We start from the raw sequence: 22,529 nt of genomic DNA, 5'->3' as shown, positions 1-22,529 counted from the left end.
TTGAATCAGACTTACAAAATGTAACATTAGGAAACTAAACATGAAACACTGCCTTTAGATCACTGGTGAGTTTACTCATCTTTAAATTAATTTAAGTAGTCTGCATAATGCAGAATTGCAGAACATTTCTCAACAGTGTTTGAAATAAACTATTCATTTGGGAATTAGAAGATTTGTGTTAAGGGAGATCTTCCCTCTCCATGTTTTCAGATATAAAAGGCTACATTTCCAGCATGAGAACTCCTAGCAGCCTTTACTCTGAAATATGACAGTGCTTATGCTTTTTGTGAACCTTTCGTATAAAATGCCAAAATAAAATATGAAAAGCTTTGTTATAGCAGCAACACGGCAGTTAGAATTAGTAAAAGACTTCATGATAAACCATTCTAAACTCGTATAACTGCCTTGATAAATTCAATCAATCAATTCTAATTGATTGGGGAATCGCCTTTGGGTACAGATTTCCATTATAATCAAAATACTGATTTTTTTGAATCAGTGGATCCAAAAGAAGAAAAGCTCCTGGCAAGTAACAATATATCTCAATTTTCAACATCCACACAAGCATTCTGTTCCATTTCCAGAATTAAAAGCAAAAAGGGATGGAGTGGTGATGCGTTGTTTTATAAATGGAGTTGCAGTGAATCATGATGGAAACAACTATTTTTGGGACAAGTAAAAAATTCTCCTTAGCATAGGGATCTATACCAAAATAAGCCTATAGCTGTCAATCATGATAAAATTTAGCTCACGAACTTTAAAGTCAAGTTTAATATTTTTCTTCTCTTTTCAAAACAAACAAAAATATTTTTAATCTTTTAGTATTGCCTTAAGTTAAAGATAATCCAAACAATTATTAATTTTCCTTTTTACTTCAGATCGCAAACAAAACTGGAAAATCAAAATGAAAGAATTTTCTTACTAAAATAGAAGTAAAGCCTCTACTTTTCTTTCTCTTGCCTTTTTTATCGTTGCTGTTGTTTTTGAATGATGGTACAACTACAGCCTTGTAGCTTGAAACTAGCATGCAACTGATACCACCCATGGGATGACTCTAATTAATGGGAACTCAGATTTTAATGTCTTCACATTTGACAGAAAGTACCCCTAGGCAAGCCCCATGTACAAGCTGGTATACCCTGTTTCAGCCTTCTGGAGTCCACTGCATGGAGCACTTATCAGGAATTTACCATACTGCAATAAATTACATTCTATTAACATTCAATTTTCCCATCAAAGTTGGCACAATGAGCCAACTGGAAGTTGTGTTTTAAGGGGAAGCATCCAAAATAATTCAAAGGCAACTAAAATAACATGATGTCAAAAGTCTGCAGTGTCAAGATTAGCCTAAATTTGATGAAAATTCAAACTCTACCTTAGGAAAGCTTGAGACTTTAACTCTTAATTGCTTTAAAACCCCAAATGATGCCATTATTTTACATGAGAAAAAGGCTAAATTTTAGCACCAACACACACAAAGTCAGCTTCTGCCCCAATGAGTTTCTAACTTTCAGTGTAGTGCAAGAGACAGTACAAGTTTATCATAGACAGAATGGAAGCAGGATGGTGCTACAACAGTAAAAATCAGCCTATTTCACCGTATCAACAGCTAAACATTGCCTAGCCATGCCTTTCAGCAGATAAAGGCTGAGAACTTGAGTACAGTTTAGCAAAATAAGTCTGTTTTTTTGTTTCAAAGTGTCATGTGATTACACCAAATTAAACTAAAACAAATTTCTGTATCTTTAGCTATGGATTTAACTATTTGGTTTTGCCTCCTCAGTCTCACTTGGCCTTATTTAATGTACTGAAGGTATAATTCATGTATACACTGAAGGTGTATCATTTAAAAACCCCAAATCCACTTTTCAAAAGCACACTTTAAAAAAAAAACCTCAAAAACTATGGCATAGCAGAATATGGGTTACTTGTCCAAATGCTGTTTGGCATCCATTACACTTCTGCTGGTTCAGTTGGTAAATGATGAGCACAATTAACTAGAGACAGATTCCTGTAAATAACACATTTGTTTTCTATACCCTGCTTTACTCCCAAGAGCCTTACCCACCCACTATATATTTAATATCACTTATTCCCATTGCTTACTAAAGGCAAATGTAAACCTCAATCATAAATTAGATTATCAAAACTGCTTTAAATACCAGAGAATGCATAAACAAACACAAACATCTTACCAGCACAGAAAACTCACAGCTAATGTTTAGATTTGCAGACACTTGGAGAAGCCTGAGACACCAAACTTAAGACAGGGTTTATGAGGAGAATAATCAAATACAGTTTTCATTTCTTGGTGTTCCCTGTTGTATCTCACATCATCCTCCACTGCAGCCTCCCATGTAGTCAAAGATAAACTGGAAAAGTTAGACTTGAAAAATTTGGTGTTTTTTTAAAGAGAAAAGGCACTTATCTGTACTGTTGAGATGTGCATGTTTTGATGTTTGTTCCCCTATTCACATATAATTCTTTCAGCAAGAAAAGCTCAGTAATTAGAGCAGCTCTTCTCACTTCTACAGCAGCTGTTTAACCTTTCTGAAGGCTGTAAATATTTTAACAGTATCTATTGACAACATTTGGATTCAGGTCTTAAGCTCCAATGCTGTTCAATGAGCAGCTAGCAAGCCTTTCTCTCATTTCTCTAATCAGCAGAAACATACTGCATATTTGAGTTTTTTGGCAATACTCTTTTATCAAGACACGCGTTATCCCCAGATCTGCCCAGCTTACCAAGTTCAAAGAGCTGTAATTCAGACACACACAATGATCCAGGGTTTGTTACATACACTCTATATTAGAGCACCAACAACCTGAAGCCTGTGTTTGTAGTTTGTGATATATCATTACATTGAAGAGACACTCAATTCTTTCATGTCAATAAAAGCTTGATCTGAATTATATTTGTTGGCCTGTTCAGAACTGGATGTTTCTCACTGACTCTGTAAAGTGCTGATCCACAAACCCATAGACATGTGGGAATTCTAACCACATGCTGGACACCACTAAAGCCCTGAATCTTACATCAAAGAAATGGACAAACCTCAGACTCTACTGTATCCAGCAGTAGCAGCTACATATATGCACTGCCAAATAATATTACAGAAGGAGCAACAATAATTTCTTCACAGCTTGTAAAATGTTACCTTTTTTTTTACAAATTTGCCTGTTTAGATTTATCTGCTGCCTCATTGCAACATAAAGTCTGCATTCTCTGTGTCAGTCTCTGAACAGCTATGAGCACAAGGTCACCCTGGCCCATAATTAAGCAAGGAAACAGCCACTCAAGAGACTGATGTCTCATATACTCATGTCAGTTATTTATATGAAAAGTTCTATATTTGTAAGTATCAGAATTATGTTCTTGGACTAGGAGACATCTCTTTAAATAGCAGTTAATTCAGAACTGAAGACCAACTGTTGTTATCTATACCCATTCTTAGTTCAGCTTGAATAGAGACAAAGATATTTTTACCACGACATGGCCACAAGTGACTTGTGACATGATCTTCTACAAGTAACACTCCCTAGGAATGCAGAGATTTACTTAAAACAGTCTACAGAAAAGATATCTTACACAGCAATTCCTTCTAAGACTTCACTCACTAGTTTCAGCAGAGGTATGAATTTACATGACAGTGAATTATAAAAACTACTTTTACTGAGAATTTGGTTTGCTCAAACATTCATCTAACTGTAAACTGAATACTTTATCAAATCTAACAAAGGCGATATGTAGCAGTGTGATCTGCATGACTGACAAGTCAGCAACTGCACAAGAAAGAAGACAAGGGCAAGCCAAGTCAGGATGAGATCACATTTGGGATGCAAAGGTCAGTTTTTCACATGGGGCTTACAATTCAACATCAAAGATTATTATATTCTTGTTGAATTACATGCTTCTCACCACAACAAAGCATAATTTGGCTAAATCCACATTTCTTTGGGAAACAATATTACAATATTACATGATAATACATTGATAATATACAGATATCCCATTCTGTGCCAGAGAGAAAACCACAACATCTTTATCCCAATACAATTACATTTTGTAAAAACAAATGACAGGTACAGCACAAGCTAAGAAAGCACATTTGAGATAACAGCTTATGCGCAGGTCTGCTGCTCTTAACACAGCATGGGAGGTGACTGTCTCAGCTCTCTGCATTAGTAAAGACCAGATCATTATGATCAGCTAACACACACAGACCCAACAGTATCAATGACACCAATGTTGAATGTTCCCTCTAAAATGGGAAGCACAGGCTCCAAACTGTGTGAAGAACATTCACAGCTTTCCCTTCAAATCATTGTGTTCTCTCACAGGAAAAGGCAGTGTTTAAATAAAATGAAGGTTATATTGAAGACAAGAGTGTAAGAAGCAGCTCAGAACCATTGTAGTATCACAAAAACTGAAAATTTTCTGACGTGCATGTGGCAGTTAAGCACTTGCATTAATGCCTTTGAAACCCCTTATGAAGGCAACTAGGTTCCCTTTTATTTTCATAGACTAGAAAAATCTCCATATAAAAGGCTATCTGAACACTTTCTGAAAAAAATCTAAAATATCAGAAATCCTGACATGCTTTAAATCTAAGAGTCTGAAATAACTACCAGAACAACTGGAGATGAACTACATATAGTTAAAATCTTACAGATAAGGCAAAGGTTGAATCTCTAATTTGAATCTGTGACAAAAGTTACTTCAGAGGATTATGAAACAGAAACAAATTTTCTATACTGATATATAATTAATATCTAATAAAAGGTTAATCAGCCAATATTACAATAGTAATATTACCATAGTAATATTGCAGCCATGACAGTCTACTGTTACAAGAGAAAACTGATAGATTACCGTAGCCACATAAACCCAAAGAAGTCACAAACACACACAAAAGCATGTCCTTTTCTTCTACCTAATGGAGCTCTTCTCCTGCTGTACACCCACATTAGTAAAGCATTTTCAGGTATCTGCTCTATATGCACTTATACAAGAAGTGTTCCATGCCCCTCTGTAGGTTATTGAAGGCTTTGAACTGGCAATCTACTGGAAAAAATTTTTGCTATCTATTTTACACAATTCAATTATCTTATAACACTCACATTCCAACATTTGCATGAGAAGACAGCACTTTACATCCATATCAATATTTGAGTAAAGACATTGCACATTAACAGTTCACTGAACAGAAAAAAATCCCCCAACCACTAAAACCACTTGAAACTGAAAAACATCTTTAACAAGGCGCTCTTTGCAGTGTCAATCAATCAACAAACTGAAAAAAAGAAAGAAAAAAAAAAACCCAACCAACAAAAGACTCAAGACAAAAACAGACTTAGACTGTGAATAATACATGGTAACAACCCAGTGACTCAAATCTAAATTTTACTAAATCTAATGAAGTTTTAAACTGCTTCCATGCAACATCAGAAGCATTGTAATGCAAACGTGGCTACTACTTTCATCTGTAACAGCAGACTGTAATCTGCAGCTTTTAGAGAAACAGAAGAAAAAAAAAATCCAAAACCAAATCCCAGCCTTAGATTAGAAACTGCCAGATGAAAAACAGCTGAGTATCAACTAAAACCAAATTCTTGCAGACACTCAAACATCATCTTAAAAAAAAATTGAAACAGAAAAATTAAACCACCTCATACATGGTGTGTTCCAAAGACTGCTCCTACAGAGGCCCTGATTAATGTTGCTGTCTGCTCAAATCTCCAATTCCTCAAGTGCACAAGAGGCAATGAAAATGGAGAAAGGACTTCCTCATGTTACTTTGCACAAAACTAAGTGTTGCAACTGACACCTGATGTTGCCAGAGATGTCAAGAGATCAGAAAGAACAAGAGTCATGACCCAGGATAGGTGGTAAGATGGTAACACAGCATTATGTAGCACTTGAAAGCTGTGAAAAGCCTTGCTACTTTAGCATAGGGTGGTGTATTTAAAAGATTATCATGAAGGACCCGATTATCAAAAGACAAGACTATTAGCAACAATCTGAAGTATCACAAAGGAGTAGCTTGGATTTCTCTGCTTCTGTAGCTAACAAGGCTGCCAAAGCTAAAGCCAAATATTTGGGATTTGTGGCACAATAAATCCCTTCTTTACTCAACTGTAACTCGACAGCCGTTTTTCTAGTTGGAAGAAATTGCCTAGCTGTCTTTCCCAGGATGTCATTCCGGGACCAAGTCATTGCAGTGCAACATACTACACTTCACTGGGCAGTCCCAGGTATAAACAACTTTTCTCTAAACCACTATATCCTGTCACTGGTAATTACTGCTACACCTTCCCATTCTGTGCAATGCTTTGAGCAAAGCACAAGATGTTTCCAAGTGCACGGAACAAACTAATTTACATAAAGGCTTCCACATTTTACATCCCAAGATGGAGATACAGCTTCTTGCTCTTAACTTCACCAAGCTTAATCCAAGACTAATTCTGGCTACCTGCCTCAGGCAGAATAAGATATATTAACCTGAACCAGTTGAGAGATAAGGAAAGAAATTGTTTTGTGCCTAACACTTCTTGAAAAAGTGAAGACTCCCTTTTTCTAAATCACTCCAGTTGCCCTCATACTATTTTATTTTTAAAATATATGTTTTGTTACTTAGGAACAAGCCCTTATCAACAAACATGCATTTAATCATGCCCTTAATATATGGGTCTGAAAGAAAAAAAGGCCAAAAAAGTCATAGATAGCTAATGAGGAGACCGAATATATGAAAAGATTTTTATTTTTTTTTAAATAGCCCATCCTCTACCATCTGAAATCTGAGTAGACTATGATTCCCATAGTCTACACATCATTCCCATAAATAAACTGAACATCCCCTAAGTGATCTAAACTACACATTTTTAATATCATTCCTTCATGCAAACTTCCTGCTATGTGAACAACATGGAGGGGGATACCACATAATCTGAATGAAAGGTTCCAGCAAAGGGGGAGTAGGTCCAAGAGAGACAAAAGAATATTTTAAAGAAGGGAAGAAAGAGCCAAAAAACAGCCGAGCAAAGAAATTCAGAACTTGGCTCATATCTCAGTATCTCCCAAAGCTGAGTCAAGTCTGGATCCTTTGAGTGTATTCCACATGCATTTGTCCCTCTCACATCGATGAACTCACAGGCAAAACATCCATCTTCTCCAGTGCTACTCCACTTCCTACTGCCATTATCACTGGTTTAAAAGGCAAAGGTTCAACCCAGCAGATCACCCACACGGGAAGCAGTAAGAACTAATACCATGCTGTTATGCTTGCACTCGTTTTAACAACATGTAGAGGATTAAGGCTGCACAAAAATTAGGAAACGATACAATCAAAACAAGTACTTTGTACATACTTAACACCTCACATTCTATGCTCTTGAGATGAGCATTCTCTAGAAATGAGGTGGGAAGAACAAGGGGAGGACTGTTCTACCCTTAACAGCCTACCGGATTGGAGACTTAAAGAAACTGAAATACATACGAAGCATGAGACTGCAAAAAGGCAAAGCAAAACCAGAGAATAAGGCCATCAAAAACTACCCTTGCCACAGAGCTCCTGCATGACAGTAGATCAGTTCTTTCCTCCACCTCTACAGCTATTTTTTATATTCTACTTATTTTACAGCTACCTATTCAGATAATCTGCAATCCAATTTCTCTACATACTCAGCTCACCTGGCAGCAATTAGGACATGTTCTTTAAACACATTAATTGCTTTACACTATAAAATGTGAATGAAGGCATGACAGCATTTTTGTATTATTTCTGCCAGGTGAAAGAAATTCATTACTAATGAAGTATGTAGATGTTATGGCAATAGCCAGCAAAGGCAGATTCTGGAGTAACTTAATAAATCTGCTCTTTGGGAAGGGTTTTGCTAATAAAGATAAATAAAACTGAAGCTGTTCAGAAATCAGTAAGTACAAAGCTAAATACTGGGCAGCACTACATTAAATCAATACAGTACAGTTTAATGTGCTACAAAACAAAGAATTATATAAACGTATGCATTCACATAGTTAAAATATATGGCCACAATAACTGCTTAAACTGACCCACGAATACTGCAATTCTCATCTCAAACATAAAAAAGACCAATCTGAAGAGCAAACCATGGGATGAGGCTGTAATTAGTCTAAGAAGTGCAATTACACCCCTTACCGAAGCTAATCATGTCTATGCACTTTCCAAGAAAAAAGATACTACAATCGTAATACCTGACTACCAAACAAGAGAGGATAAAAGCAAACACACACAAATATTTACCTTATTGCAGTAAAGCATCCAAAGCTCATACAGCCTCTCTCGGGATGCCATTCCTCCCCTTCCTCTTCCCGTCGATCCCAGCTACTTTTCTCTTTAAGATCCTACCATGCTCAGTTCCCAGGTGCTCTTTCCAGTTTTGTTTTATTAGTTATATCATAACCCGAGAAGAAGCCAGCTAACAGAGTCTCAGTCTCTCCTTTTCGAGTAAACAACGAAGTGCAACACAAGCAACTGCAGACAAGTGTCAAGCATGTCAGTTCTTCGCCAGGGACGCTTCGGATTTAATCTCTGAAAGTGAAAACATATCCTTCAGGCCTTTGGTGGAGGGAGGAAGAAACGAATCCGCACTTAAAGCCCACACACAACCTCGGGAATCGGGCGGCGCCAGGTCGCACCGCTTTGCTCTCAGACACTATTCCCCAGTGACGGAGAGGTCTGGCGTTCAGCTTTCGTGGCGCTTTCTCGCTTTCGCAGGGGGCGAAGCCGCAGGGCTGCCGAGTGGGGCCGCCGGAGCCCCGGGTACTGCCGCTGCCGGCCCGGCAGTGACAGCCGCTGCCACCGCCCTTCTGCCCCGGACCCCGGGCTCCGCGGCTGCCCCGGACCCCGGCGGGCCCCGCAGGCCAGAGCCGCGGGGCGCGGGAGGAACCCCGCGCTGCGCCGCCGCCCGCTCCCGGCCGGGGCCGGCCGCCCCGCGCCGCCACCTACCGCGCCACGGCCTCCCCGGCTCCCGCCGCGCTACCGCGGCCTCTCCCGCAGCCTACCCAGGCCGCGGCGAGTGGCGGCCGGGCAGGAGGGGCCGAGCCTCGCCACATCGCCCCCCCCCCCCGCGCTCCCGCACACGCCCCGGGCCGCCGCCGAGGGGCGGGGAAGCCGCGGGCGCCATGTTGGCTGCGGGCAGGGGCAGTGCCCGCCCGGGGCGGGCGCGGCGGGGGCAGAGCCCCGGCGGCACAGCCGATCCGCAGCCTGAGGCGCCTCGCCTGCACAGCCGGCGGGCCCGGTCCGGCCCCTCGGCCGCACCAGGAGCGTGCCCGTAAACAATCAGCATCCCCATTCCGAGCACCTCAGGAAACTTCCGCACTGCTTTGCTTCGTAAGTAGTAAAGGTTACCAAGCACATACACGTGTTTTACATATGCTCCAGAGAGGCCTGCCAGCATAGCCTGCAGAACACGGATATATCCATACATCCAACCTGCTGCCACTGTAGGGCAGCTCCCTTCCTTGTATGCAGAGCTTGCATAGGACTAAGGAACCAAAGTTAGATTTCGTCAAAAAAGTTAGATTTCAGAAGGAGAAATGTAATAAGACATCCCTCAGCTTGCGGGTGGCCCTGCCCGAGCACAGCAGCCTGTGCTGATGCAGCCCAGGCACCACACTCCAGTGAAGGACTCTCCTGCTCCTTCAACAACAGCATCTTTGCTTGACTCACGGGGCACTCCCCAGGGAATGGGCTTCCCTAGGTGTCCTGCTCCCTTGGAAATTGAGGCTGGAAATTAATGTTGTGTCAGACTCCAAAGCAGACAGGAGGCAGTTTAAGGAGACATCGGGCATCTCTCTAGTTTTTTGCGAGAATCACAGTCCTGGTCCTTCTGCCACTGAGTCATCTCCTCTCTTGGGTTTGGAGAGCTTCGTGCAATAAAGCATTGTCATTCATTACTTTCAGGGGATTTTCACACCTTTGTAATGATTTTATACAAGGTTTGGAAATCCTCTGCAAAGGAATTGACTGTGCAATATCATTGTAGTGTCTGCTACATAATTTTTTTTCTAGGGGTGGATAAGTATCACCAAGAGCCCAAAGACAGATTGAGATATGTTCCTGCAACAGGCCTTTGCATATTTGTTTTTAGAACATCAGTGAAGTTTCCCTGGTGAAATTTAAGAGCTAATCTCTGCTCGTTGTTTCATGTGGATCACCACTGTGGGAGTGGTAGAAGTATCTTTTACTGCAATATCTAAACATAATATCTAGCGCGGATGGAGGGACACTGACAAAAATGAGACTGTAAAATTATTTTTAGTTGTGTGGTACATGTGCTATGCTACTTGATGCTAACCGCAATATTCTGCTGCCTTGAGGATGCTTTCCATCAAGAAAAAAATAAGAGCTTAGAGTCTATCTCTGTCCCCAGGGCAGGATCTGCTGTGCTTAAACCACCCTGAACCCCCTTCGGTGAAATGTGTCTTGGATAAAAAGAGTGCCTGCCTCCTCCCTGAGAGACTTTCCTCAGGGTTTGAGTTACTGCTGGGAGCTCCTCCCTAACAGCCAACCTGCATCACCTTTCTAGCAAATGCAAACCACTATTATTTGGCCCTTCCACAGTAATTCAATAAGAGGAAGCTCTTTATAGCAGATCTTTTGAGTTCCAAACTCTTATCACATTTTTGGTAGCCTTTTCTAGACTAAACAACAGCTTATTTTAAATTTCTCTTACAACTTACTCCCTTTGAAGAAATTGGGCCCTAGCAAAACCATTGAAAAAATCCCAATCCTCCCTTCAGTTATTGCTCTGCTTTTTTGCATTACTGTTTCCTGTAAGAGCAGCTGCTCCTACACACACCAGTCCTGCAACAGCCTTCAATGAAGCAATAAAAAACCATCCTCTGATAGAAATGGGAGACTCCTCCCTGGCTAAGTGCTGCCACCCCCATAACACGGATGCTCCCAGACTATAAAGCAGCCATTTTCCACTCTGCTGGAGTTGTAGCAATGTAGTTATTTTAGTGGGTCTAGGCAATCATTGCTGCTTGTGTAGGCAGTTCTTGCCTTATATAGGTGCTCTAGATGGAAAGAAAAGCATTTGTGGTTTGCAACAGAACAGTCTGTTCCTATGTCTTTCAGGGTGAATGGTCTCTTGGTCTGACCTTCTAGAGGTTTTCCTAAGCTAAGGTAACCCTGTAAGGTTATTGAGGTGGCTTTGGGGTGTCTGCATCACTGGATGTATAGGTTTAGTCTTTCCCTGTACAGACAGACGTTTAGTATTTGCTATAAGTTTTTTCTTACATAGATATATGGGCAAAAATGGGAGAGGTCGGTGTAAAAAGGTGGGTTACAGGGTTGTCTCTGCAGGTGGAGTATAATTGTAGGTGAATTTACATTTCAGTGTACTTAGCTACATGAAGACTCAGCAAACGATATGGAAATCAAAGAATGGAGGAAAGTGTAAAGAGAAGCCTTGCCAGCTATGGATGGATACTTTAAAATGTGAGTGTTTATGGATTGTTTCAGCTGTGAGATAATTGTTAGACTTTTCATTGCCTGCTCTTCCATAATTATGTATTAATTGTTTCATGGACCTTAAACAGTCAGGTAGGCAGTGTTCATTAGTATTTTATTGTCCCTTAGCTGGTGTCTTGTGGTAACTGTTTACAGCAGTGGTTATTTCTCATACTTTGTTTATTACTTGTGGGTTTTAATGTCGCTCATCAGGAGCTGTAAATTAGTAACCGAGTCATTTTACTGCAGAGTGAATTTGTTTGTCAGCAAGTCCAGGTAATAGAATGGGTACAAAGAAGGGTGTGGATAAGAAGAAGGCATTAATTTTGTGTTAAGGAAAGATTTAACAAAGAAATGGACTACACTGGATTGTAACTTTGAATCCAGGAATCTCTGAAGTGGCAGGAAAAGCCTCACACCTTATTGTACTGCTTTTGTAGAATTATGCTTATTTTCTGTGGATGCAAATGAATCAGGCAAAAATCTTTATTTGACTTTTAGATATTCTCAGACCTGTTGTTTGGCCTAAAGGCTTCTACTGAAAACAAGCCCCAGACCAATAGAAATCATGCTGAGATAAATGTATGGCAAAGCTTTTAGCTGAGCTTTTTCTTGATGTTTTAAAGCTAATGCTTTGTTTACCAATAATAAAGACCTGAAATAGAAATGAACTTAGAAATTAGCTTAGAAATGAACCTGTCCCTCAATTCTTCTACCTTTTTTTTTACAAACAGGCTCTTGCACAGAAGCAAGGAATAATCTTTACAGTGTAAGTAAACAAATGGTCTTGTGGCTGCATGTAAAATTTCTGTTATCAAAATACCTTTTGCTGAATGTAAAGAAATAAAACTTTTTGGATGCTAGTTTATGGACATTCAAGCAAAAATAACTTGAGATTGAATTTGGTATGGCTATTGGAAAGAGGCAGGCTGGTCCTTGTAAGATTGCAAGGTCTCTGTGTAACATTTTGCTGAGGGTGATTTGAATTTCTCTGGCTATGATTGCCAGATGAGTTTGCAATTATTCTGTTAGGTAAATCAGCAAACCTAAAGTTTCATTTTCCTTCTGTAACTATATTCACTTTGTACCTCAGGTAATTCAGAGCTTGTTAGTTGTTCATAAAATTCAAAAATGGGAAGGAATTTGTTTGCCTCCTGACATATAAACTGCTATCTAGGGATTTTAGTTACTTTCTTTCAAAGTGTTGGAGACTGGCCACAGCTAAAGCTGGGAGGTGATGGTCTGGCTAATAGCATTAAGTCCCCCTGCCTGCCCAGCTTTCAGATATGCGGGGTTAAGCCACTCACCAGACTTAAAATCAGAAAGGAATTAACCCCAGGGTAGCCTGGGACCATGGTGAGTATTTTTGTCCTTGCCCGTCCTTTTGGCTAGTTTCCACAGGGGGCTTTCAGTATAATAACTCCATCGTTGTCAAAGGCTCAGGCAGTGATTTGATCTCTTCTGCTCCCTATTTTGTAGTATGGGCTCCCTTATCACAAGCCTTAAGTTTGCAGCTGTGCTAGGAATGTTCTTGTGTGGGTACCTCTTAAAGACCCTTTCATAGATAGTATGTGTTCATCTGCTTTGATCTGCCTAGGCTCTTAAACAAACAGCAAAAATTCATAGATGAGAGTAGAGTCTTAGAATTGCCCCTCTTCTCTGCTGTCATTTAGATTAGCTATGCCAGAGCTAACATGTAGATTGGTGCTACAGCTGTCTTTCTTTTGCAGATCCTTGAAGGCACCAGTTGTTACTACACAAGATTGCATCATAAAATTGTTCTTCCTTCACCAAACTGACTTCTCACTCAAAGTAACCCATCCTTTACTGTACAGTCTTAGTGCCAGGGATCACTACCTGCAGTTCAAATCATTCTGCTTTAGTTAAGACGATATTTAATGAATGATTTCATTATGTTGCAGTGCTCAGCAGTATGGATCTGCAGCATGATTCCTGGAAGCAATAAGTGTGTCAGGAAAAAAACAACATAGCAGCAACCAAGACTGAAGGATGTGTAGGGGTTAGTAGTCTCTGTTGATCTGTTTGAATTTAATTCCCTCTTAGGTGAGCAGGGTAAAGTTGTCTCAAGGGTGTCTGTTATAGCAACTTGGAGCCTAACTTCTCATGGTTTGGAGAAGAAGGCAAATGAGGCTAAGTAACTAAGGGAAAATGGGCTTAGGAAGGCTCTAACTTTGACCAGAGGTGGGGATACTGCAAAATATCAGTACCACAGCCTCCCAAAAGCTAGATGTTGACTGCAAACACACTGCTTGCTTCTGATCGGGATGTGAAACCAACGGTGTGCCCTTGTGAATATCCCAGGGACCTGGCTAGCCTAACTCCTGAGCACAGAAGGGGTACAGAGACCTGAATGATAGCTACTGTTGTAAAACTTGAAATGGAGTTTTAAAGATTTTGCAGTGTAGTGTAAACAGTGAGCTGTTAAGAGTATGTGAGAGACTTGTGGGAGCCCACTTGCACATTGAACTGGTTGTAGAATCTTTAATATAATGAGTCTCTCTTTTGGTTCCTAACCCCAGGCCCTAGGGAAAGCTGCTACTTCTGGGCTGTGGAGGGTCAACACGAGTTCATTCCTCCAAATGGTGTGAGGTCCTGGCTAAACAAAAGAGCACAGTGTAGGTCTTGAGCTGGAAGTAGGAGCAATTAAATCCTGTGCAGATATCTGGATTTAATGCCAAATGGTAGCAGGAACTATTGGGCTGTTGACCAGGACTGTTTGTTTGTTGGGTATTTCTTAATCATGAAGTGAATAAGCAGCTGAAAGATTAATTCTGGTATCTTTAGCATTTCAAATAGTCATAGCTAGAAATAATTTTTATTAATAAATTTGGTAAATAGTGTAAATACTTCACTCTGTCTTAAGCCATTCAGTGTCCCAGCTGGAGGCTTGGTATGCAGTATTTCCCTGATGATACTGTTTGCTGCCAGCTTGCCAGTGTACTCACAGAAGAAATAATTCTGTGAAGGCCATTGGTTTTATGGGTCAACTCAAGATGGAAGGTACACCCTTTAATCAATTCAAGCATGGAGTAAGCCCATGGGCTCAATTACAGGTGGAGTTTGGGATTTTCATAATCATAAATTAAGAATTTTTTTCCCTAAGGTCTGAAAGCTTTATTAATTTTTTGGTTGTTTGTTTGTTTGTTTTGTGGTGTTTTTTTTGTGGTTTGTTTTTGTTTTGTTTTGTGTTTTTGTTTTGTTCTGTGGTTTTATTTTGTTTTCTATTTTTGTTTTGTTTTGTTTTTTAAATTGAAGCCCACCCAGTGCTGGCAGTCAAGAGAGATTCCAATTTCAGGAAGTATTGATGGTCTGTGTAGTTGGGACATTCATAGATCATTCAGCTGCTTTCCACTTTATCAGCAGTTGAGGAAGGCATGCAGATCTGATGGGTCTGTGGTGGTGTCACAGGAGCAGCCCTCAAAGGAAGACATCTGCAATAAAACAAAAGTGCTGCAAATCACACTGGAAAGTATTTGAAAGCTGACTGGGTTTTGCCTGGATTGTACAAAGCAATCCAAAGACTGCAAGGGACCATAGGGACACTTCTACTGAGCCCTAAGACTAGGAAGGCTCTTATATCCATTTTCTATAGGATGTGCTCTAGATAAACTGTTATTGCTGTCTTCCTTTCTCTAGCAGTAGAGAATGGTGGATGTCCCTTTGGGTCTCTGAAAGTGGGGAGCAACTGTTAGCATTATTTCATAATGAAAATATCCTGTTAGCAGCCTTTTAACAAGGTTTTGGGAGCATTTGGAGAAAGTGAAACCCCATTCGCTCTTTGATAGCTCTGTGGGTGACTTCTGTTTATCACACATTCATTCAACTTTGTGCCCATCTCCTGCTGCCAGTCCTGGGTTCCTAGAAATCTTCTGTAATGTAGAAGAGAGACAAAGGAAGGAATAATTCCACTATATCTTATTTGTGCTGAAGCTTTCACATCTCTTAATGATACTGGAAAAAAACAAGATTGTTCTGTCCAACCCAAGTTAGCCCACTGAGCACTTTAGGTCTGCTGGATTGCCATATCTTAGCAACAATAAAATCAAGTTAGAAATATTAAATTCAGCAGTATTGTTTGGCAATATTCCTTACAAATGTTTGATCTAGGTTATTTCAACCTTATTTTCTTAAAAAATCTAAGATAATATAAACTTTAGGTCTCTTTCAGCAGTTGAAAAACTAAAAGGGAAATTAGCCAGACAGAAAACACAAAGAATTTTTTATTGTAACTGCTTTAGTATTTGAAATCTGTCAAGTACACTATAGGCTTTCTTTAGTAAATTTATCAGAGATGGATAATAAAAGAAGGTTTCCCCTCTGCATCTTTTGTTGGTAGACCAATTAATGATGTTTGCAAGTGTACTTGCCTACAAGAAGCTATACCCATGCTAGGCTGTTTGCTCCATTCACTCAGCTGTTCTTATCTTCGCTGTTTTCGCTAGGGTGTAACTGTGACACCTTTTCTCTCATACTTGCCTTCCTTTTCTCTCCTTCCACACCCACCTTTGAACTAAATTTCACAAATTTTATTCATGTGCAGTGCATTTTCATGTTTCTTGCTCATACTGCATGAAGGAATTTTGGGTCTTTTCCTGCACTGGTTTCTTTTTCAACCAAAATGCTACTTGTTTTGGGCTTTGTTGCATGTGTCTCACTATGAGTCTTGTATAGTGATTTCATGAAACTGCAAAACTTCAGGGACAAATCTTTGGCGCTCCTGTTTTTACACAGCTCTAATTGTGATTCTGATGGCTGTTGTAAATGGTGTCACTATTGTCAGCCTCTCTCTTGGAGGTGCTTCCTCAGCCAGGAAATTGTACCCTTTAACACTGAACACAGACTGAGGGAAGAGTGGGTTTTGAGTCTAGCATTTGTTTCTGGACACCTGTATGCCTTCTTTGTATCAAAAATAACTTCTTCCTCGTGGTTAATGCTAAGCAAATTGAATTCACTTGCAGTAACAACTTCTATGTGCAGGCCTGTGCTTGTATTTCTCAAAGATCTTTATCAGACTCAGAAGTGTTACACTTTTTTTTGTTCTGTCTGTGATCATGCTTGCTTTGTGGAGCAGGTTTGTCTTTTGGATGCCACAAGGTCTTTCACAGATGAATACAGTCGGCACTAGACTTGGTAAAGAAGTTTCTGTTAAAAATGACAATATAATACTGGCTTTTACATTTATTTATTAGCTTTTACATGTTGTTATTGATCATAAGTATTTGAATATGGTACAGTTTTTAACTCCTTGTAGCTGCTTAGTATTATAACACAATCTAGTAGTTTTGCACCTTGTAGCTTATAGAAATAGTAATGTGATGAATATATTATATTTCCAAGTGATAACAGTGATACAAACCAGAGCACTGGAGAAGAATTGGAGAAGAACTTGTCAACTCTTTATCAGGGAGTGTGAAACAACAGGATGGAAAAACAAGAAGAAATAAAATATATTGACCTAACCCATAGGATGTCATGCAAATAAATCAGAGTGTAAAACCAAACAAAAGAGTTCCTGAAACAGCAAAAAGCTCACAAGAATGTTTGAATAATTATGAAACACATGAATATGCATGTACCTTAGTAACATAACAGTACATAGATATCACTCTTATCCACGTGTGTGTTCTTTGGCCTATAGCCAGAAACACCCCAGAGCTGGACATTGTCCCTTTTTATTCCCTTATTAAACTTTTAAAAATTCTAGAGAGTGAACTTTAGTTTTCACATTTGGAACTTGAGAGACCTTGAACTTGAGCAGAGCAGGCATATGTAAATTCATTATTGGAACAAATGAGCAGCCATCACAGGTTAGATGGGCCATCCAGCCAAGTAACTTCTAGGAGTAGGCATGAGGGAAGGGTAGATGTGAAGCAAATATATATGACATTTCATTCAAATTTCAGGACCTCAAGCTTTTTTAGCTGATGAAGTTTTCTGAGCAGGAGGTTTCTTCTCTCTTTTTAAAAACTCTCAGTGAATTTGTCTTTCCAACTTCTCTTTGGATCCTGTTCCTAGGAGTCTATGCCACAGATGAACTGAGCACTGCAGGAAAGGCTGTGGGTTGATCTTAAACTCTGGAGCCAGAATATCTTGTTAGACAAACGTTATCCATCGTCTGAGGAGTATGGTTATTTCCACCTGTTGCAGCTGCCCTCAGCAAGTATGCTGTTATGACAGCTGCTTTTACATGGAGATTGACTGCTTTCGCACCTCAGAAAAACTTGAGCATAGGAGTAATCTGAAAAATGCAGTGTTTTTGTAGAGAAATACAGCCTGCATGCCAGCAGCTGTAGTACCTGCTACCAACCTTAAAGCAAGCTGCAGAAGCCTAGACTACTTGTTAGTGAAAACTTGGATGCTCTGTGGATCCAAGTTTCCAATTTAGCACCATTGTTCTTAACATCTCCTTGAGGTTCTCTGAACATTTGCAAACCAAAGCAAGTACAGCCTCTCAGTGGTCCTTAAAAACTAGGCATTTCCACCATCCCTGTCTCCAGTGGAAAACTTTACCACTTCTAAGCTCTAGGATGCAGCAGAATCTAGAATCCAGACACTCTACCTATTGCCCTGATCTCTGAATAGTTATTTCTGTTGGTTCTTGCCTTTTTCAGAGGAATGCCAGCATGTAATCTACACATCACTATAGAGATTCTCAGTTGCACTAATTGAACCACATACTTTGTTGCAGAAAGTAGGCATATGTTAATTGCTGTCTGGGGAACTGGTCATTTATTTTATTCTTTCTAAAAACAAATGAAATAGTTTGATTTTCTGTTCTAGGCAGACAAGCAGAGACTGTACCTTAACTGCTGTGCTATTTTGCAAATCTGGGTTAGCTAAGCATGCTAACACACATATTCCTCACACTGTGCAGTTCCCATAAATGCACAATATTAGCTGTTTGTGAACAAGAGGAAACATGCTTTTTCACACCTCTGCCCTGAAAGCCAAGTTGTTCATGCTCCATTTCCCTCTGGCTGAAGCATGGTGTTTTTATGTACACCAAACATTTCCAGTAGCGGAACAGCCTACTTCATGCAGTGAAGGAGAGGCAGGAGGGCAGAGATAGTGTCCCATGTACAAAAGAAAGGACGAGAAGGGCAAAAAATACTTCTGTTTTCCTCTCCAATGTTGTCAGGGAAAGGTTGGTGAGGATCACTAACAGACTGTTACTGATGGCTCATGTGAGTGTGAAATAATGGCTAAATGAGGTCTCTGACATTAGCAAGGAGAGATGTGAGTTTTAAGCAGTCTACCTCACTGCTGTAAAAGTTGCTTGGTTTTATTCAAGGACTCCATTATCAGAATGTTTGCTAGGCAAAACAAAATCAAAGCCTACCATTTCAAGCCAAGAAGTGATGTAAAATTAAACATATACTAGATAAGGTTGCAGAGTGCCCTAGCTGCTCTGTTCTCTCTGTACTGCTTTCTCTTTACAAAAGTCTCCAGAATTTTGCTGAAAAACAGTAGTATCCCTACTAAGTATAGAGCTGGGATCTATTCCTAGATTGAAAACTTCTGAAAATAGAGAACTTAGATGAAAGAATCAGACCTTTCCCTTCACTTACCAGGATATGGTAAGTGGACACTTACCAGCAATATGCAGCTGGACCTTTAACACTTATTTAACTTATCATGCCTTAACTTATCATGAACCACTGGCTGATTGTGAATATATTTTAAACCTATTCCTCCTCTCCCCTGAAAACATGAAAGAAATCAGATTTCCCTCTGGACTGCACAACTTTAATTAGTTTGTAGTACTGAAGAAAGATTTGTTTGAACCAGGATTTTAGAATGCATTCACTGTTTATTTAGTATGAGAGCAGTAATTCAGTGTGAATCAGACAGTCTCTGCAAAGAGACAATTTTTGGCATTTACTGTACTACAGTCAAGAATTCTTCTCTATTCCCTTGGTTTCAATAAATACAGTCTGCCCTGAATTTAGACATTTCATACAATATCCAAGAGCCACCTCAGGCACTGAGGGAGCAGATCTCTGGGAGACAGGCATAGCCTAGGACAAATATCAGTAAGACTCACATTTGACCTTGGGGATTTTCTTTTTTATAGAGCTGAATATTGTGGGAAACAGAATCTGCAGTGGAAAATAGCAAAAATACAGAAAAGACAGAAGTTTAACTGATTTTGACATTACCAAACAATACAGGAAAAGGAGCACTGACAGTTTCTACGTATATTTCTGAGAAATCGTGTTCTATTCTGGAGATGGTATTGCAAAAAGATTCACTCTTTTGAAACTGATAGAAAATGCTTAATCCTTACCCATAGGGAGAGAGCTCAGGTATGCCAACAAATGGGTATGATCTCACATGTGTTAGCAAGTAAATGGAAGATGCTTTATGGCTTGAAAAAATGCGATTTATAAGGACTCTGTATCACTACAATAGGAGCAAATGTATTAATACAATTTGAGGATGATGTATGGTACTTACTCATGACCAGGACTGAATAATGTGGCCTTTTTTTAGAATTATGCTACTAAAAGACATGTCACTCCATATGCTCCCACGGTGTGCATGGGACACATGCCATGTGGGAAACTGCTTGTGAGTGTGGGGATGTGGAGTGTTCCTGCTGCTATGGCTTATACTGAAAGGATATCTAAATAATGAGAGAAGTACCTTGGTGAGTATTAATCCTTTGCCTGACTTTAACCAACACAGTTTTTATGTTAGGAAAACGGTACCCATTGCAAATCTGATTTAACATGTTAAAGTATCATTGTATAATAACACAGTGTGGTCATAAGAAAGTTGCATACATCAGTCCACAGCAGAAATTTATATCAGCTAGCCCTGCCAGCTGCTCCCTGGGTGATGTAAAGATATTCTTTACCTAGGAACACTCCACTTTCTTTTAGTATCTTCAAGTTTTGAAAAGGCCCTGGAAATAGCTTTAAACAGATATTAAACAGATTATTTCCTTCATATTTAGTGAAACTTTGCATCACCTTACTGAACTTTGCCTGTCTCTCAAGTTGCTTGGAGAGACTGTGTAACTATAACCTTAAAGGATAAACGGTACCCACTTTCTTAAACTGTGATGTGCTGCTTAGCAGAACTCACTTGTAATATTACATGGCAAGACCTGATGGAATTGCAGAGAGTGAATCACTTCTGGAAGTCAGGATCATTCTTCCTTTTTAAAAGGCAGTGGTGTTCTGAGTAACTGGGCTCTCATAAATACTCTAGCAGCCTTTTCTTGCCTTAAAGAAATTGCATTGTTTCACAGGGGGGCTGCAGGTCAAGGTGGTCACTGCAACATTCATGGCAGCAGACCAGAAGCTCTTATCTTCATAAAAAAACATAATCTGCAATACACACATTTGCAAGACTCATAGTCCACTCTCTTGTCTGTGTCAGAGCAAGGCACGGGCATACTGGGGTTTCCACTTCTCTTTCCCACTTCTGAAAATTTACTGAGGTGAAAGTTGAGAGCTGTTAGCAGACACTCTGTTTGCTTTTATATACCAGAGTCAAAATGCCCCATCTGCAAAATGCAACACAAAAGAGACCTTCTAAGCTGTGGGGATTTCTCATGTTTTGTCTTTATTATAGTTATGACGTTTATTGCATTTCCTATGGGGGACTCTTATTTTTTTCTGTGTTTTACACTACATTTGCTGATGCTGTGTGCAAGTTGAGTTATCATGTAACTAACTGTGGGGTAGACTACACTTTGAGCTGCTGTTGACTGTTTTATGTGGTCCATTGTTGTAGTTGATAGCCTGAAATGTATCTTTTCCCATCTTTTAGTTGTAATTCCCCCCCAGCTTCTCTTTCTCCTGTTTACCTGGCGTCAAGTTACCATGGTTACTGAAGTTTCTCTCCTCAGCCCCACGGCGAGAGGCCGGATAGAGTAAAGAGAGGACCCCGCTGGCATTTCCAGCTGCTTGAAGTTTCTTTAGCCCAGGAAAGCACGGGGTTGGGAGAAGAGAACTCTTCTTTCCTACACGGAAGTTTGTAACTTTTTCCTGTCCCAGAATGCCTCTAAACTATGGAAGCTGAGAGGGCATGCTTACCTTGCCTTCCCTTTCTTTCCCCCCTGTGTTGCCAGGAAAAAGGCCCCCCGCCTCTCTCCCCCTCTGCCCCTCTGTATAGAAATACTCCCACACCTTTGTGGGCATTTGAAGAAGTTGGTGTCTGTTATTTTTTATCTTGGCGTGGTGTAACCTTGATTTGTAGAAAGTTTGTAAAATGTACTAACTGAGAAAATAATTGGGTCCCTCTCTGCTGTTCCCTCCCCTCCGAGAAACCCTGTTAAAAAGAGACCCCCCAGACCCCAAATCTTTGGTCTCTCATCCTTTGGATTCCCGTTCACAGAAATAAACTGTGGAATGCAAACCAGAGAGAGAGTCCCCCCTGATTTCTTTACTCGCTCTATAGACTTGGATTCTTGAAGAAAATCAGTGAACCCCACAAAACATATGCTGGCTTGAAACTCGAGTGAAGAGAACCCCCACCACTGAGCTAGCCGGGCCCCCCTCGAGAAGATCGAGTCAGATGGCGCCCAGACCGTGAGGCTGGCCTGTCCCCCAACAAAGGGGACAGAAGAAACACGGAAGGTGAGATTCTGACCACCGCTGGGACGACATCTACCCCAGAAGCGTCTCTTCGCTGTTCTAAGTGGAAGGCGTGTTGGGGTGAGAAAAGCAAGAAACCCCTGTGCACCGAGGGGCTGCTTTTGAGGAGCGAGACAACGGCAGGAGGAGCATTCAGAAGACTGAATTCCCCAAAGGGGGGAAGTGGTGAAGAGGGAGTGGGTGAGAGAAGAGTCCCATCCCAGGTTGTGAAACTTCTGGATGCAGAGCAGTTTGGAGCCGTTGGTGAAATAGCTGCGACGGACAGGTGAGATCACAGAGATGGGTGCAAGACTGTCTGTAGCACAAAGGGGGATTTTTTAATCAAGTGATTGGCATTTTGCAAAATTGGAGAGAAACCGTTTTCTAAGAAAAAGTGAAAAAATTAGTGAATTGGGTTTTTTTA

General features: G+C 40.3%; 2 protein-coding genes across 6 annotated transcripts in view; one reads left to right on the top strand and one right to left on the bottom strand.

The window, feature by feature from the left end:
* Positions 1-9,118, bottom strand: part of NBEAL1 (neurobeachin like 1) — a 77,696-nt gene extending 68,578 nt beyond the window's left edge. For 3 of the 5 annotated variants that reach the window (XM_014249371.2, XM_014249372.2, XM_088058509.1), the window contains exons 1-2: positions 8,988-9,118; positions 8,283-8,570 (exon numbers count right to left, since the gene is read on the bottom strand). In XM_014249371.2, the coding sequence (XP_014104846.2) occupies positions 8,283-8,333 (51 nt within the window). In that variant the 5' untranslated portion in view covers positions 8,334-8,570; positions 8,988-9,118. Of the gene's footprint in view, positions 1-8,282; positions 8,787-8,987 lie in introns of those variants that run through there. The other 2 variants (XM_088058511.1, XM_088058510.1) reach the window with 2 other exon arrangements.
* Positions 9,119-9,334: 216 nt separating this feature from the next.
* Positions 9,335-22,529, top strand: part of LOC102108011 (uncharacterized) — a 39,208-nt gene continuing 26,013 nt past the window's right edge. Inside the window, exons 1-3 of the mRNA XM_088058527.1 lie at positions 9,335-9,371; positions 11,386-11,486; positions 12,233-12,267. The gene's annotated coding sequence lies outside the window, so the exon portion shown is untranslated. The remainder of the gene's footprint in view (positions 9,372-11,385; positions 11,487-12,232; positions 12,268-22,529) is intronic.

Source organism: Pseudopodoces humilis, chromosome 8 (assembly GCF_049639895.1).
Source record: "Pseudopodoces humilis isolate 2021_Gansu_Grassland_sample_001 chromosome 8, ASM4963989v1, whole genome shotgun sequence".
Taxonomy (NCBI): domain Eukaryota; kingdom Metazoa; phylum Chordata; class Aves; order Passeriformes; family Paridae; genus Pseudopodoces; species Pseudopodoces humilis.
This window is presented reverse-complemented; position numbering and strand designations above follow the sequence as displayed.